A 19,526-nucleotide genomic window follows, 5' to 3' on the forward strand; every position below is an offset into this window, starting at 1 on the left:
CATCATCACCACCTCTAATCACTAATATGCTTTCACCTCTCATTTGCTACTGATCAGTGCCCTCTCACCAACAACTCTCCTCCCTCAAAATCGGCGAGAGCCACAAATGAACTTCCACTAGAAGATTTGCTTCTCTTGCAACCAAGAGCTACGTGCACATATCTTACACAAATAACTGCCTTACACAACATAAACTGAGATTTAAGCAACACACATCAAAGTTGCTGGTGAACGCAGCAGGCCAGGCAGCATCTCTAGGAAGAGGTACAGTCGACGTTTCAAGCCGAGACCCTTCATCAGGACAGTCCTGACGAAGGGTCTCAGTCTGAAACGTCGACTGTACCTCTTCCTAGAGATGCTGCCTGGCCTGCTGCGTTCACCAGCAACTTTGATGCGTGTTGCTTGAATTTCCAGCATCTGCAGAATTCCTCATGAACTGAGATTTAACCCTTCTCACGTAAGGTGTCAGACTGTCAATTATCTGCAATTTACTAAAATCTCTGATGTCTCTTGCTGGTCTAGTAAGCAACTTTAAAATTCATGAAAGGCCAAAGTTCAATACAGATTCCATGCGAAGTTAACTATCAACCACTTCGCAACAATCTTACACTGAATACCTCCTGCATTAGTGAGGAGGAAATCATGTTCAGCTCCTGGTTTTGACCACAATCCCCCAACCGACAAAAATTCACATTATACATGAACAGGTGTGAATGCAATAGGACAGTCTTGTGAACTACACATTCACATCAATGAAAATGCAATCTTGAGAAGTGTCAAAAGACCTTCATCAGCGCTGTTTCAGTCATCATTGTACTAGAAAAGGAGCTGAAGAAAGGGATCAAGGGAAGACCAAAACTAGATATGTTCACATATCCTAGAGAAAGATGGGTATAGCCAAGAGCCATATGGGTTCCCATATGCATAAGGAGGAAATGTGTCTAGTTAATTGGCAAACTGTTCAATACGAGAATATGTTTAGCTGGGTGAAGAAGAAGGGTTAAGATGGAGAGGGCCTGATGGGACTGCCTTGCAGGGAATGGCTTGAAAAAAAACGCAAACAACAGGAATTCTGCAGATGCTGGAAATTCAAGCAACACACATCAAAGTTGCTGGTGAACGCAGCAGGCCAGGCAGCATCTCTAGGAAGAGGTACAGTTGACGTTTCAGGCCGAGACCCTTCGTCAGGACTAATTGAAGGAAGAGTTAGTAAGAGATCCTAGCAAGCAGAACAAGTGCTATACATGCCCTTACACTTCCTCCCTTACCACCATTCAGGGCCCCAGACAGTCCTTCCAGGTGAGGCGACACTTCACCTGTGAGTCGGCTGGGGTGATATACTGCATCCAGTGCTCCCGATGTGGCCTTCTATATATTGGCGAGACCCGACGCAGACTGGGAGACCGCTTTGCTGTACACCCATGCTCTGTCCGCCAGAGAAAGCAGGATCTCCCAGTGGCCACACATTTTAATTCCACATCCTATTCCCATTCTGACATGTCTATCCATGGCCTCCTCTACTGTAAAGATGAAGCCACACCCAGGTTGGAGGAACAACACCTTATATTCCGTCTGGGTAGCGTCCAACCTGATGGCATGAACATCGACTTCTCTAACTTCTGCTAAGGCCCCACCTCCCCCTCGTACCCCATCCGTTATTTATTTTTATACACACATTCTTTCTCTCACTCTCCTTCTTCTCCCTCTGTCCCTCTGACTATACCCCTTGCCCATCCTCTGGGTTCCCCCCCCCCACCTTGTCTTTCTCCCTGGATCTCCTATCCCATGATCCTCTCATATCCCCTTTGCCAATCACCTGTCCAGCTCTTGGCTCCATCTCTCCCCCCTCCTGTCTTCTCCTATCATTTTGGATCTCCCCCTTCCCCTCCCACTTTCAAATCTCTTACTAACTCTTCCTTCAGTTAGTCCTGACGAAGGGTCTCGGCCTGAAACGTCGACTGTACCTCTTCCTAGAGATGCTGCCTGGCCTGCTGCGTTCACCAGCAACTTTGATGTGTGTGGCTTGAAAAAAACAATTGGATGCATCTGTCAATGATCAACAACCTGGCACCTGAAAACTGAAAAGTGTTAAAGTGACAGAACATGTCAGATCTGTGATAAGAGGTAAACCTTTTGAATGGTGGGAGAGTATTGTTAGGAAAACAAACAACAGGAGAATGCATAGTCAATATAAGGATAAGAGAGTTCCATGGAACAGAAATAATGATTCTACAAGGCCAGTCTTCTTCCGTGACATTCAGGAGTTAGTAGAAATAGCCGTGGATGGTTGGGGAATTAAGAGTTGGAACTCCAATTCCTTTCCATTCTTACAACATTTCTATTTGGATAATTCAATGCATTAATTTCAGAAACATGCCTAACCATTTAAACTCAAGTCACCAGGGCAACATTTTCTTCAACACTACTGAGAGTTTCGCATGCACTGGAAAATATTCATCCTTAGTTTAAGACTCAGCTAAAAGTATTGAGAAAAATAGCTGTTCTGAAAAGACAATATTTTATAAAAGGTTACCATTTGAATGTAATACCAACTAAGAAACAACTGTTTCTATATATTCCCTTTGAGCTGGGAAGATATCAAAATCTACCCAGCATGGTTGAGTAAACTCAGCCTTTTCTCCTTGGAGCGACGGAGGATGAGAGGTGACCTGACAGAGGTGCACAAGATGATGAGAGGCATTGATTGTGTGGATAGTCACAGGCTTTTTCCCAGGGCTGAAATGACTAGCACGAGAGGGCACAGTTTTAAGGTGCTTGGAAGTAGGTACAGAGGAGATGTCAGGGGTAAGTAGTAATAGTTGTTTTGTTTTTAAAACGCAGAGTGGTGAGTGCGTGGAATGCGCTGCTGGCGACGGTGGTGGAGGCGGATACAATAGGGTCTTTCAAGAGACTCCTGTATAGGTAAATGGAGCTTAGAAAAATAGAGGGCTATGGGTAACCCCAGGTAATTTCTAAGGTAAGATCATGTTCGGCACAGCATCGTGGGCCGAAGGGCCTGTATTGTGCTGTAGGACTTCTATGTTTCTTCTCCACTGTTTTTACTTGATCCTATTGGAACTTTCTTTTAATCTCAAATGGTGAATGCTCTTTGGCATCAAGTTTCTCAAGACTACATTGTTGGAATTAGCATCCTTTTTCTATGATGTCAAACCAACGTTTCAACAAATTTCTATTCTGATGGTCGAACATGAGTATTAGAGATACCTAATCATTTAAAGTTTTGCCACTGTCTACCCACATATATTCCTTAATACAGATGAAAAGCAGGTGGCTATTCATTTAAGAGGTATTTGTGGGTCTAAGTGTGAGTAAAAAAAATCTAGTACCTTGACTCCCATAAGACTCACTGAGTTCAAATAAGCTCCTTGTGCAAGAGGTCACCAAGGAACATGTTATAAATACAACTCTCATTTCCATCTATAAATACAATGATTTATTTTCATCAGGAGCTTCACTTCACTCATTGAAAATGTGAGTATCCATTAAGGTATTAAGCACCTCTTCGCTGACCCAGAATTTAATGTTCCCAGATTATTTGATTCCCTTTCATATTTCACCCTACAATTTTGATACGATACCACAATAATTTTTTTTCCCAGGAGTTTTTCAATCATTATGTTTCAGGTTGGATAAATTCCCCATTTCATTACTAAGTCAAGCAGGTCACTGAAACATCACTTTTGCCATAAATTATCCCTTACTTGGTTCATAACATACAATCATGCACTGATCACTTCATGAGCTAGGAAAGGATATGTGGTGTAATCTGGCAAAATATTTTGGTACAAATATTCTAATCAGCAAAACAAATAATCTCAGAATATCAAATAATGCCATGAAATCAGTATAACCATCCTAAATAACGTTGTGATGTTGCTTCATATTTGTATAATTGTGAAGAATAAAATAGTGATGTTAAATTTTACGGGAAGTTAATTTACTGATCCCACACAAATAGTCATCAATATCTTGATTGGGGATGGGCAGAATTTGTATTTGCATAAGACATAGGAACAGAATTAAGCCATTTGGCCCATTAAATCTACTCTGCCATTCAATCATGGCTGATCCCATTTTCCCCTCCTCAGCCCCACTCCCCGGCCTTCTCCCTGTAATTTTTGATGCTGTGGCCAATCAAGAACCTATCAATCTCTGCCTCAAATACAACCTGGCCTTCACAGCTGCCTGTGGTAACACATTCACCACCCTCTAGCTAAAGACATTGCTCCTCATCTGTTTTAAATGGACACCCCCCTATCCTGAGGCTGTACCCTTTTGTCCTAGACTCCCCCACCATAGGAAACATCCTTTTCACATCTACTCTGTCTAGGCCTTCCAACATTTGAAAGGTTTCAATGAGACCCCCCCCCAACTCCTCATCCTTCTAAATTACAGAGAGTACAGACCCAGAGCAATCAAACAATCCTTGTATGATAACCTTTTCATTCTTGGGATCATCCTTGTGAACCTCCTCCGAACCCTCTCCAATCCCAGCACATCTTTTCTTAGATAAGGAGCTAAAAACTGTTCACAATACTCAAGGTGAGGCTTCACCAGTGCCTTATAAAGCTTCAGCATCACATCCCTGCTCTTGTATTCTAGACTTCCTGAATTGAATGCTAACATTACATTTGCCTTCCTCACTATTGACTCAACCTGCAAGTTATCCTTTAGGGTGTTCAGCACAAGGACTCCCAAGTCCCTTGGCATCTCAGATTTTTGGATTTTCTCCCCATTTAGATCATAGTCTGCACATTTACTTCTTCTACCAAAGTACATGACTATACATTTTCCAGCATTCTATTTCATTTACCACTTTCTTGCCCTTTCTCATAATCTTTCCAAGTCCTTCTGCAGCCAACCTGTTTTATCAACAGTACCTGCCCCTCCACCAATCTTCGTATCATCTGCAAACTTGGCAACAAAGCCACCTATTCTATCATATAAATCATTGATATAGAGTATAAAAAGCAGTCCCAACACCAACCCCTGTGAACACCACCAGTCACTGGCAGCCACCCAGAAAAGGATACTTTTCTTACCACTCTCTGGTTCCAACCAATCAGTCAATGCTCTAACCATGCCAGTAACTATCCTGTAATACCATGGGATCTTAACTTGGTAAGCAGCCTTACGTGTGGCACGTTGTTAAAGGCCTTCTGAAAATCCAAATATACAACATCCACTTTGTCTCCTTTATCTATCCTACTTGTAATCTCAAAGAATTCCAATAGTTTCTTTAATCAGCACAGTAAACAAATAAACAGAGGTAGTAACCTAATACCAACAACCAGCAGCATTTAAGTTCCACATCATTCTCAATATTTACAAAATTTCTTTTGGTTACTTTGTATCTTATACCCAAAAAAAATATCATAATAGAAAAATCTCAGGCAGTGTATCAACCAGTTCAATTACTTGGCAAGTGAAAATTGATTGTTTGCTCTATTTGATTCTATAGGTGAGTGTATGACCTACTGTAGGAAACGACAAATTACACCCAATTAAATAATATACCCAACCTGCAAATGAAACAGACACCATCTAACAAGCAAGCTTGCAACCAAGTGATATTGATCACGAGCCACAATTTACAGGAAACTATAAAGCTGTATGTCTCATTTTCAGAAATAGGACATTTATTGCTTAAATTTATTCCTTCATCCCTAATGGATAATACAAATGAAAAGACCAATTGTGTTACTGTACACTAATAACCTTTTGCAATGCTAGACTTCTTGTTTACTGTCTTTATATAACTGTAGCCATGTACAATTATGCATTCGTGTCTGCATTTAATTTTGGAGAAAACCACAGCAAAATATGTACAACTATCTGCTTTTACCAGTAACATTCTGCAGGCATATCAGTCTTGATCTGTTTTAATCTTGAAAAAGCAATCAAATGAACAAGCTGGCACTTTACCAGTGAGACACCATCTGTCATCCAAAGCATGTAAGCTATTTCCTGTTACACTGCATGTATCATAGGCCAGTCACAGTCTGATTATGGTAGTCTACAGAGTTTTCCAGGGACTGACACACAAAATGCAGCACGTTGTTTACATAAATCCACAGTATCATTCCTATTCTATTATTACTGTTAGATCAGGAATGATATTTTTTCTAAAATAGTATGTTTGATTATTTTACATTGCACTTAAAAGCAATATTGCTCAATGATAGCTTCTCTGGTGGATTCAGTACTTGGTGAAAAAAGTCGATTTGTAATTTGGTCATGGCAAGGACAAATTCTTTGTGAAGGAAGGAAAATATTTCTGCAATGGAAATAGTATACATCAAAATTCTGGTATCCAACTGTTCAGAAACCCTGATAGTTCTGCATCTGGTTCACCAGGTGATGTTTCTTTCCCAGTTCCCATGCTCCACTCCCAATTATATGGCTCCCAGTTCCCACACTTCTTTTCAAACCATCTGGGTATATTTCTCTTGCAACCTGTCAAGGCCTTGTTGCCTGTGTTCCCTATGCAGGGTTCACTGGAACATTTATCATACTACTGTGTAACATCTTCAAAGGCAAATTAAAAGTGCTTGAAGATTTTAAATACCTAACATCTAATAGCCCAGAGAACCTGTTACTCTGGCACCAAAATTTTGAAGTGTCAGATTAACAGAGATATGTATATTCTCCAGCTTCAGAGATAAAGAAATTAATTGTAAAAGTTAGAACTGAAGATTGACTATGTATAATGCAAGTGTGCTGCCTTCTGGAATAGCTGCAAAGCTTCTTAGACCTAGGAAGCACTGACCCAAGTGATCATAGAGAATACTTGCAATTCACTTTTCCCATAGTGGCACAGCAGTCATCACGCACGAATAGTGATGGAAATGTAATGTTTAGCAGATGGATGCAATACACTCCAAATGCTGCCAATATGATTGAGTGTTGTAAATTGTGGAAGGGCTTAAGAAAGTAGGGAGGCAAAACTTCACCAGCGGAAACCCAGGCTCTGGCCTGCTCTTGTAAGAATTAACTTTGTGATGGATCCAGTTATGCTGTGAGGTTGGGGGTGGGATCATTATGGGTTTAATTTGATTACCATCTTTAAGGGCAGCTAACATTTCACTGAGATTCAGTACCAGGAACTGCTGCACAGCATTTGGAATCTGGATCTTAATGGCAAAGTAAGCTTTTTTTTTTATACAAAAACTAAACCTTGTCTTGATGTTTTTACACTATTGCTTACCAGTGGTTTTTCTGTTTTGGAGCTTCAGCTGTCATTTGGCAGGGGACAGCAAAACATACGCTAGAAATTGCAGGTTGAAACCTAAAATTTAATCAACATGGTAACCATGGATCACTGGGATTGATTCACTCCCCACTGCTGATCCCTCAATTCTATCTTTGTTATTCAGAATCAGGTTTATTATCACCGCACGTGACGTGAAATTTGTTAACGTAGCAGCAGCAGTTCAATGCAATACATAATCTAGCAGAGAAAAAAAAATAAAATAAAAATAATAATAATAAATAAGCAAGTAAATCAATTACGTATATTGAATAGATTTTTTAAAACCTGCAAAAACAGAAATACAGTACTGTATGTTTAAAAAAAAGTGAGGTAGTGTCCAAAGATTCAATGTCCATTTAGGAATCAGATGGCAGAGGGGAAGAAGCTGTTCCTGAATTGCTGAGTGTGAGCATTCAGGCTTCTGCATGGTACAGGATGGTGCTCCTACCTGCTGGTAACAGTGAGAAAAGGGGAAGTCCTGGGTGCTGGAGGTCCTTAATAATGGATACTGCCTTTCTGAGACACCGCTCCCTGAAGATGTCCTGCGTACTTTGTAGGCTAGTCCCCAAGATGGAGCTGACTATATTTACAACCTTCTGCAGCTTCTTTTGGTCCTGTGCAGTAGCCCCTCCATATCAGACAGTGATGCAGCCTGTCAGAATGCTCTCCATGGTACATCTATAGTTTTTGAGTTTCAAAGCTGTTTGGTCCTGTGCAGTAGCCCCTCCATATCAGACAGTGATGCAGCCTGTCAGAATGCTCTCCATGGTACATCTATAGTTTTTGAGTTTCAAAGCTGTATTGTTTGCTTTGTGAATAAACTCAACAATCACATTTATAGCTTCATGCGCTTATTTCAATAAAACCAAAATTCTACAGTTGTGAAGAAACTAAGTTAATCATGTATTTCTATTTATTGTGTTTATACTTATTGTGATTTATTTTTATGATGGATCAATTGCGAGTAACATCACTCTCCTTTACACATGTACTGAAGAATGTCAATAAACATTCTTGAATCTTGAAAATAATTATCTGCCATTGATTCGCACTACACACACACACACACACACACACACACACACACACACACACTAACTATGTCACTCAAGAACTGTTGGGTAGATATTTTAAATTGTCTGCTTCTTGGATGCTTGTCAGCAGGTAGAAGAACTCATTAGTCAAACCACAAAGAAATATTAAATTTTTCTCTTTCCATAGAAAGCCATCCTATACAGTGTACAATATTTAAAACTTACATCACATGTCTTCAAACAAACATTTTTTTGTTTGTAGGAATAATTTTTGAATTTAACCAGATACTCACAGATCATAATGCTGATTCCACTTTGGGTCTAGGGTGTTCTTTACTGTGTCTGTAGAATGACACTGGCCTGACCCGTCCACTACTATTTTCGCAAAGGGATCAGGTAGTCCTAAATGGAAACAAGAAGGTATCATTGGTTTTTTCCTGTTACAATGCTATCTTCATTTCCTGATAGAAAATGATTACTACAAAGTATAGAATTGTATTTATTCTTAGGAATAACAATGCTGCATAGAATCACACACCTTTCAATGAAAAACCTTTTCTCAATACAAAAGGCAGCAAATTAATCACATGACAGGGCACAGCACCAAATGAGTGTATTCACTTGTAATTTTGATGCACATCTTTCTTCCAGCATTTGAGCCTCGACACAAGTTCTTAACCTCTTCACTCTAAAGGTTATAATTGAAAGATGTATGCTTCTTGCACTTATTTCTTTGATTTCTGGTACAAGGAGTATTTTGCTTTTCACCATTAGATATTGCTGAATCAATCTATGGAGTCGATGGACATAAGGTTGATATAAATACTTCTGCACGCAGTCAATATGAAACAACTAAATAGCAAAGTCAACAAAATATTAAGACAATTATAGAGCACAGTCCTCTACCTGACAAAATAACAAAGGGAATCTGCAAAGAACAAGTGTTAGTCTTGGTGAAGAACAAAATAATTCAACAGAATTGGACAAATCAAACAGGCCTTCAATCAGGCAGAAAATAAATTTGTCCCTGATATATTGAACTGTTTCCTAAGATAAAATGAAATTTGTTGACTTAGCAGCAGCAGTTCAATGTAATACGTAATATAGAAGAAAATAAGTAAACCAATTACAGTATATTTATATTGAACAGATTAAAAATTGTGCAAAAAAACAGAAATTATATTTAAAAAGTGAGGTATTGTTTACGGGTTCAATGTCCTTTTAGGAATCAGATAGCAGAGGGGAAGAAGCTGTTCCTGAATCACTGAGTGTGTGCCTTCGGGCTTCTGTACCTCCTGCCCGATGGCAACAGTGAGAAAAGGGCATGTTCTGGGTGCTGGAGGTCCTTAATAATGGACGGTGCCTTTCTCAGACACTGCTCCTTGAAGATGTCCTGGGTACTTTTGTAAGCTAGTACCCAAGATGGAGCCGACTAAATTTACAACCCTCTGCAGCTTCTTTTGGTCCTGTGCAGTAGTCCCCCCCATACCAGACAGTGATGCCACACAAATATTCTGCATCATAACATTTGTACATCCATTTGGAAGAAAAGTATATTAAAGGTTAGGCACCTTTAAGTTTGATGTAGGAAGATAAAGGGAGAGGAAGAAATAATAAACTAAAATTTGCTGAGAATTAGTGCTCCGATAACCACTGGCAATACCCGAACTGAAGTAGTTTTGATACATTGCTAAATACAATCTCAGTTTCGGGACCTGGACGCTCCTGGCAAGTCCACATAAAACCCCCAACTTTCCCTTGAGAAAGTGGCAGCAGGCTATATAAAAAGCTATATATTGAGCGCTAGTAAATGGGCTCAGAATAAATGGTTACTTTATGGTCAGTATGGATATGAAAGGCTGAAGGACTTGTTCCAGTACTGCTTTACTACGCTAATAATTTCTACCAATAATAATTAAACTTTTCACATTATTTCTCATTCAAAATCATAAATCATTGCAATGCATGATGAAAAAGACCATGACAATCTTTTTCAACCAAATATTAGCACATCAAGTCATTCAAACCTTTCTTGCAATTATTTTTTCCAAAATACATTACTCTTAAACTACATTAAAGGTCCATAAACTCAGTGCTGAAATTTTGAACCTATGTCCATTTTCATCATAGGTGCCAAGAGTGATAAGAGTGGTCACTAAAAATAGTGTAAAATGGGTCAAACTGATCTGACAAATGAGTAACTGGTGAAACAACAAAGATTCAATCCACTAAAGAAACCAATTCCAGGGCCACTAATTGCTTTGTTGAGATGCATATTGGCCAGGAGGACTAAGACCCTAATTCACTCTTTGGTTTCAGCTAAAAGGGGCTTGCTTTGCTGTTGTTTTTGTTTTGTCACTGTTGTTGTTGCTGCTTGTGTTGTGCTTCTGAACATCGTGGCATCGGAATGTGTGGCGACACTTGCAGGCTAGCCCCAGCACATCTGTACTTGGGTTGTTAACACAAATGGCGCATTACACTATATATTTCAAAGTACATGAGATAAATAAATGAATCTGAATCTAAATCTAAAATACAGGATATTACCTGACAAATTAATGGTAGATCTGCCTACACTATCCCTGGACTAGAGATGAACACACAGAGCAAAAGTTTAAGTAGACTCCTACTATAAATATGTGTATGAACTGTGAGCAAGGAAGGCATGGGTTCTTGGATACATAGCCCTCAAACCAAAACCCAGTTAGCTTTCATTATTGAAGTTCGTATGTAAATATTGGCTAGGTTGTGCAGCAGGAACTGCCAGCATCTTTGGAGTCACACCACTGGCTGAATAATCAGAAACTGCTTATGTTAAAGAAATAGTGGTGAAGGTGGTGGTAGGGGCCAGATAGTGCAAACAAGAGAAGAGCAGGAAAGAAAAACAAAAATTGAAACATGCAACTCCACATAAATTTCACGATACAAGTACTGAATATTTCAGTGAATACAGTAAACCTTGGATAAGCTGCCATCTAATTGTTCAGAAATCCTGGTCCTTTACTAAGAGCAATCAGGAAGTCTGGCTGTAACTGGCGCTGGGGTCCAGAACACTAGGAGTCAAGAACGGGATCAGGTTTGCATCCAGAGCCCAGTCCAAAGGAAATTTTTATTTCCAACTCATTTAGATTCAATTGGGTTCTCTGCAAAATTCCTTTAACTGCTGTGAAACTTACTACGATTAAATAGAATCTGTGTTTTAATCATAGTAACGTCCAATAGTTCAGGAACTTTGCTAGTCTGGTAAGACTAATGTCTAATGTTTGCCGAATTATCGGAATTTTAATTGTGCTGTTCGGTGCTTCTAATATCATATCAGAACACAATCTCAAAATATCAATCTAAGTCTAAATACATTTTTGTAAATTTATGATGCCTTCACTCATACCTTAGAATGTAACCTACAATTACAGTAACACTGCACCATAAATTGAACAGATTTCTGACAATTATTTTAACTTAATTCTACTTATTAGAATGGTATGCAACACATTTTTAAAGTACATTATCCTACTAGCTTTTTTAATAAAGAAAGTTTTTACTAATATTACTAGGGCAGCTTGTCTGATGTTATCTAGCTAGAATACTTACTGAAGAAGTCTTTCTTCACCAAATTCTTCGCACATAACACTAGAAATACAAAAGAAAAATACACTTAATTTTAGAAGAACTTCTATACCTTATTAAGGTATGAGTATTTTAATTAATGGTTTAAACAATGGAACTTATTAGATCAAATATAGATTAAGCAAAAGTTACAAGTGCAATTATGGGGAATATCTAGAAAAGAATGACCTCTTACAAATGTTATAGAAATGGATAAAAACAATGCACTGATTGTCAGTGCACTGGTATCAACTTGAATTTATTCCATGATAAATCATGATTAGATAAAGGTGCCAAACTACTGCAAAACCCAAGTACACTTTATATTTCTTATTGCTAATGTCATAAACCTTCTTACAATTTGCAACAACGCTAAGGCATTCAGATATTTTCTTTAAATACATCCATCACTAAACCAAAAATCATAGCAAAAACACAGTTAATGTACAAAAATCTTTAAACTCAATGGCATCTGAAAGAATCAAATATCAAACATGACAAAAATCTATAGAAAGTACATAATGGGTATTGAGTGTTATAAATTAAAAAAATAACACTTAGAAGTAACTATAGATAACACCAGGAAACAGTTCGAAATTACAGCTGCTGTGACACAAACATGTGCCTACAAAACAGCATTTGATTTAAGATTCAAGATCATTTAATGTCATTTCCAGTATACAAGTGTAAAGGGGAACAAAATAATTGTTACTTCGAATCCGATGCAGTGCAAAAAAATTGAGATACAGAACACAATAATAATAATTGTGTGTGTGTATATACATACATACATACATATATACACACGATAGCTTATATACATAGGTTGATTGTAAGTCTATAAAGTAATGCTAGGCGGAGGAGTGTCTGTACATAAGATGACTGCCAGGCAATGATAAAGTAGTGGTGGTTAACAGTGTGGCGGGATGGGTTAGTAAGTGTAAGTGTTGATTGGCCTTCCAGCTTGGGGAAAGTGACTGATTTTGAGCCTGCAGGTCCTGTTGTGGATGCTGTGTAGTCTTCTCCCTCATGGAAGTGCGACAAACAGTCCATGAGCAGGGTAGGTGGGACCTTTCATGATGATACTGGCCCTTTTCCGATACCATTTTGTATATATGTCTTTGATGGCAGATAGGTTGGTGCTGGTGATGCACTGGACAGTTTTAGGACCTTCCTGTTTGCTGTAGTGTGGTTTGCGTTCCATGAACAGATGCAGCTTGTTAGGATGCTCTCTCCTGTACATCGAAGTGAGATAGATTATCTGGTTGAGCGGTGATGCAACAACAACCTTTCACTCAACGTCGGGAAGATCAAGGAATTGATTGCAGACTTTAGGAAAGAAAAGTCGAGGGAACACATACCAGTACTCATCAAGGGATCAGCATTGGAAAGAGTGAGCAGTTTCAAGTTCCTGGGTGTCGACATCACTGAAGACTTACCCTGGGGTCAACATATTGATGCAGTTACAAAGAAGGCATGACAGCTGCTATATTTCATTACGAGTTTGAGGAGACTTGATATGTCACCAAAAAGCCCTGCAAATTTCTACAGCTGCATCCTGGAGAGCATTCTAACTGGATGCACCACCATCTGGTATGGAGGGGCCACTGCACAGGATCAGGAAAAGCTGCAGAAAGTTGTAAACTTAGCCAGCTCCATCATGGGTACCAGCCTCCTCACCATCCAGGACACATTCAAAAGGTGATGCCTCAAAAATGCAGTATCCATCATCAAAGACTCCCATCACATGCCCTCTTCTTACTGCTACCACCAAGGAGGTGGTACAGGAGCCTGAAGACACACTCAACGTTTCGGGAACAGCTTCTTTCTCTCTGCCATCAGATTTCTGAATGGACAATGTAACCATGAACCCTGCCTCATTTTCCCTCTCTTTTGCACTACTTAGTTAATTAGTTTTTATATATACTTAGTGTAATTTATAGTTTTTAATATGTATTGCAATGTACTGCCACTGCAAAACAACAAATTTCACAACATATGGCCAGTGATATTAAATCTAACTCTGATTCTGTAGAATGACATGAGTATGCATGTGCGTAGTCCAGCTCTCTTCAGAAAGTAGGAGACATTGGTAAGCTTTCTTGATTGTGTAGAATGCATTCTGGGACCATGATAAGTTAAACGATATATGCATTCCCAGGAGTTTGAAACTGCTCATCGTTTCCACTGCTATGCCACAGATGCAACAAGGGGTGTGAGTAGTGCACTGAAGTCAATAACCATCTCCTTTGTCTTGTTGACATTGAGGAAAAGTTATTTGCTTGGCTCTAGGTTTCTAGCTCTTTCAGCTCCTATCTGTAGGCCATCTCATTGATGTTGGTGATGAGGTACACCATTGTTGTGTCATCGGCAAACTTGACGACGTAATTACTTGGGTGTTTGGCCATGCAGTCTGTGTGAGGAGAGTGTACAGCAATGGGCCCAGCACTTATCCCTGGAGGGAACCCACGTTGAGAGCAGTGGGGAGGGAGGAGTAGTTCTGCATCGCGACTGAGGTCTGTTGGCTAGAAGTCCAACATACAGTGTACAGTGGTGTAATTAGACCAAGGAGTTTGTTCACCAAGGTCTGTGAGACAATAGTGTTGAATACCAAATTGAAATCCAGAAGCAACATTCTGAATATATCAAAATAGCTACTGCAACACTCCTATCTTTAAGTATTATTTCAGCACTGACCTGCAGTTCTCAACTCATTAAAATACCACTATGTTGGCATATCAGTAAGATTTTTAAAATTTGGCTCTTTATTACTTGTGCATTATTTGTTCTGTGTAAATAGGATAACATTCTAGAAACAGTAAACTATCAACATGTTAAAGTCATAAATACAAGAGATTCTGCTGATGCTGTAAATCCTGAGTAACACACACAAAATGCCAGAGGAATTCAGTAGGTCAGTCAATATCTACAGAAAGAAAAAAAAAGTCTATGTTTTGGGCTGAGACCCTTCATCAGGACTTGCTTGAAATGTCAACTGTTTATTTCTTTCAGCATTTTGTACTAGGTGTGTTCCTCTACAACATGTCAAAAATCACCATATCTAGTCAACAAGTCCTCAGATCTAAACCATCAACGTATTGCAATCACCTGCACAGAACAGTCTTCCTTTGTGCAATATATTGAGGTGTACAGTGAACAAATAAGCATGTGAAATATATTGGGGTGCAGATAGCATGCATGTCACTCTCCCGAAATATAGATTAAAATGAGATAAAAATTTAAATGAATTTAATAAAGACTATATTTCTTTTTAGCCAATCCAATAATTATAAACAATACATTTTAGATGCAAGATCACCACATCTCAAAAGCAATTTTAAAAAGTACATAGAACTACAAGTAAGTTTCTTACATGTTTAGGTGTAAAAAACATTTATTTTTGAACACAAAAGTTTGAGATTTTGTCAATGAAAAATTACATTAGCATCGATAACCGTGGTTTGTGCTAAAAACATTCATCACAACCTTTTCTGTCTACAGTCAGACTAGTAATGGAGTTATTCTAATTGCTTCACAGTTTCAATGAATGTACAATCCCTGAACAGTTAATTACTTCCAACTCAGGAAAACAAAAGGCCTAAAATGCTTTATGGGTAAGCTTGGTAAATGACAGTGCACGTGAATTTTGATTTATTAACATTTTGTATGGTACTAAAACTGACTTGAAATCAGAACTTTAAACATAGTGGGGATTATGAATCTTGAGCAAAGTCTTTTGGCTCATAAATAATGTAATTAAGCATGTTATTTGGGAATTATACAATCCTCACAATTTTTGCATCTTACAATGGATGAGGATGCCACCACTCGCTAGTTTTTCAATTGCTACATCTAGAGTAGTACATAAAGTGATTAACATGATAAAAAAAAATGACTAATGGAAGAGGAAAGCATGAAACACTAACCAAAATTTTCAAGTCGTAGATTCATTCACCATCAGCCTTTCACAGTCCTACTCTGTATGATAATATATCTATACACTCAGTGCTTCCTTGAGTTCAAGTGTTTCTTTAAACCATAACCATAAACTGCTGATAAATTATGTGCTAAAAAAAATTTCACTTGCACTGCATACAAGTAACATAAAAACACTAAATGTTGAATGGAGAGGGAAGCGACTATGGTGGACGCTGCCAAATCAGAACAGCTATAGAAGGAATGCTGAGCCGATCAAACCTCAACTCATAATATGCAACTCCTAGGGTACTTCACAAAAAAGTACGTACAACAACCACCCATATACATCAGTTATATAGTTGAAGTACCACATGATTCAGCTGAACAGCATCTTAGAAACTGCAAAAAATCTGCTGCTGCGCGATTGATTCATGTCAAGTTCCAAGCTTTGGTGAAAGAGAAATACTACAAAGATTCCACTGGATGGTCCTACAGAAGGGGCTTAGCCTGAAACATCGACTGTACTCTTTTTCATAGATGCTGCCTGGCCTGCTGAGTGCCTCCAGCATTTTGAGAGTGTTGCTTGGATTTCCAGCAGCTGCAGATTTTCTCCTTGTTCGGCTTTGTATGTTTCAGTTAAGATCTATGTCTCTTTGCAGGAGGTGTACTTACCTGTACTGTCTCTGAGCTTTTCTATCCAAGTTAGTATACATGATATACTTTTCTGTAGCACAATCAGCAATTCAGTAATGCAGTTGGGAACAGTGAGCTGTTTTCTTGCTTTCTTTAATGCTTTTGGAACTTCTAAGTATGGATTTGCAGAATTTCACCCCCCTCTCTCACACACCACCACCAAAGAGCTACCACACTATCACTTCCAGATAGGTTAGGAAGTCCCAGTTAGAATAATGAATCATTTAAGGTCCAACAGATTCTAAAAGCTTATGGAGGGATTATTTTTTAAATAGTGCAATTTAGCAGGTTATTTGAGAATTACACAATCATCAAAATGCCATTTATTTTCCTGAAATTAGCACTGCACACATACCCTAATAAAATGACAGGAGAGTCAATGTGAATGCCATCTAAAATAATAAAATCAGATCCCACTGTAGAATACCATGAAACTCAAAACATTTGCTTTGTGTGCTAACAAGGGTGCATCTAACTTTAGTTTTTATTATAAACACCAGGCTTGTGAAAATGGTTTAATCATTCATTATTTTAGTTCAATCATAGTGGCTCTATATTTTAAAGAGGTTAAGAGCTTATGTGAGCAACTAAAAATAAAATTGTTGTGCTATGGAGAGCATAAAACACTTACCAAAATCATTTGTTTTCAAAAAAGGATCTAGTGCTTTCCCTGATGAATATGGCAGAGATTGTCATCGAAAGTTAGTTAAAATCGACATTTGGATACGGCTGGAAGCCCAAGAAGAGTTTATGCGTCATTTGTTATCCTCAACTTTTAGAACACGAAGATAATACTGAAGTTTTATAAGACACTTGTCAGGCCACACTTGGAGTACTGTCAACAGTTTTGGGCCCCTTATCTCAGAAAGGATGCATTGTCTTTGGAAAGAGTCCAGAGGAGGTTCACGAGGATTATTCCAGGAATGAAGGGGTTAACATGAGGAGCGTTTGGCAGCTTTGGGCCTGTACTCACTGGAATTCAACAGAATGCATGAGGATCTCATTGAATGTTGAAAGGACAAGATAGACTGGATATGGAGTGGATGTTTCAACTGGTGGGAGTATCCAGAACTAGAGGACGCAGCCTCAAAATTGAGGTGTGACCTTTTAGAACAGAAGGAAGGAGGGATTTTTTTTCAGCCAGAGAGTGGCGAATCTGTGGAATGCTATGCCACGGACTGTGGTGGAAGCCAGGTCCGTGCGTATATCCAAGGCTGGAGTTGATAGATTCCTGATTGGTCAGGGCAACAAGGGATTTGGTGAGAGGGCAGGTGTATGGATTGAATGAGATCCAAGAACAGCCATGATGAACTAGAGCAGACTCGATGGGCTGAATGGCCTATTTCTGCTCTTATAGTCTTATAAAATGGTGGGTTGCTTTTTAAACATTAAACTCTAATAAAACATATATAAGTTGAAATGGAACTGAATTATGCTTTCCTTCACATGTTTGCTGCAGTAAATTGAGTGAAAAGCATTAGCTGTTGGGGCCCTATTTGAAAAAACACCAACATAGTATTTACAATTTGTAGGACTTTTGTCAGTGTGACAATGTAATCCATCCAAGCTATGATTTGTAACAGGTGTGTTCATTAAGGAGATGTAGCTTCACCTAGAAATTATGGTTGAAAGCTACAGCACCTCAAAAGGAAGCTTACTTTGACTTTAATATTAATCTGAAGGAAATGATTTCTGAAAAGTATCATTCAGAAAAATCTTATAAAGTGCAATGCATTTGAAATTATTCTAGTACAAACGATTTTCCTTCTCTCATACTAAATGATTGCATTCATGTCACCATTAAAAAAAAGCTGTCACTTGCACAAATCCATGCGAGATGCATTATAGATGAACATACACAACAATCCAAACTACAGATTTCACTGCTTTATTCATTCATGAACTTCAGCACAGAACATTTGAGTTGAAATGTGAAAGCTGGTTGTTTTAAAACACTCAACTTGTTGAAAGTTCACCTGACCTGAAACATAACACAATTTAATTATCAACAGATACTACTTAACTTATTGCCTGAACCTTTTATTTTAAGTTTGGAAAGTTGTTTGAAATTAAGTCATAAATGCCCTTGGATTGTTTTTTGAACTCTTTGTTAATCTCAAATCTGTTCCTCATTAGAATGTGATATAATAATCCAAATATGGATGCTAGCCCCACCCAAAAAGTAAAACTGTCAATCATGTAACAGAAAGGAACTCATTCAAACGAACATGTTTTCTGCTTCAGCTCATGGAGAACACATGTAGCAGACTTGTTCCTTGGCTACAGCACCAACTCACTCCCCCACTGTGTACTATTTTTAGTACTTAGGTACAACTTCATACTTCTTGTATGTTACAATATTACATGAACATGCCAACATTCTGTAAAGACAAAAAACTTTATGGTTTATTGTGCTATACTTGAAAATATTCAACTGTTTCGACAACAGTTACATACAATATTAAAAATAAAACTGGAATAGCCACCAAGTTCTTCAAGTCTGTGCCACCATTCAAAAACATTATGATCTGACTTTGGCTTCTGCTTCAAATTACTGGCTGGTCCTTTTAATCTTCAACACTGTTGGCTGCATTGCTGAAGATATGTCAGGCCATCACAACTCTCCAGGGTACTAACTTCCAAAGATTCATTATCCTCAGAGAAAAAATTCCTCCTTGTTCCCACAACTATGTACACAGTTCCAGATTCCACAAGGAGAAACCTCACCTGAGCATCTTGATCAGCCCTCTCACATTCACCTCTGAACACCAATATACAACTCAACCCCTCTCAACATTCTGTGATTGAGCCACACAGAACAGCACAGCAAAGGAGCAGGCCCTTCAGCCCATGGCATCTGTGCTGACCATGATGCCAATCCAAACAAATCCCATCTGCTTAAACATAGTCTATATCCCTGCATTCTCTGCCTGTCCAGGTGGCTGTCTTAATGGATCTTAAAGTTTGTGATGCTATCTCCCTCCACTACTTCCCTGACAGCA

The 19,526-nt window shown here is 38.7% G+C and overlaps 1 protein-coding gene across 1 annotated transcript in view; it reads right to left on the bottom strand.

Moving 5' to 3' along the window:
- Positions 1 to 19,526, bottom strand: part of smurf2 (SMAD specific E3 ubiquitin protein ligase 2) — a 226,334-nt gene that overhangs the window by 89,221 nt on the left and 117,587 nt on the right. Inside the window, exons 3-4 of the mRNA XM_063030598.1 lie at positions 11,899 to 11,937; positions 8,601 to 8,709 (exon numbers count right to left, since the gene is read on the bottom strand). Of these exons, the coding sequence (XP_062886668.1) occupies positions 8,601 to 8,709; positions 11,899 to 11,937 (148 nt within the window). The remainder of the gene's footprint in view (positions 1 to 8,600; positions 8,710 to 11,898; positions 11,938 to 19,526) is intronic.

The sequence above is a fragment of the Mobula hypostoma genome, chromosome 22 (assembly GCF_963921235.1).
Source record: "Mobula hypostoma chromosome 22, sMobHyp1.1, whole genome shotgun sequence".
Lineage (NCBI taxonomy): Eukaryota > Metazoa > Chordata > Chondrichthyes > Myliobatiformes > Myliobatidae > Mobula > Mobula hypostoma.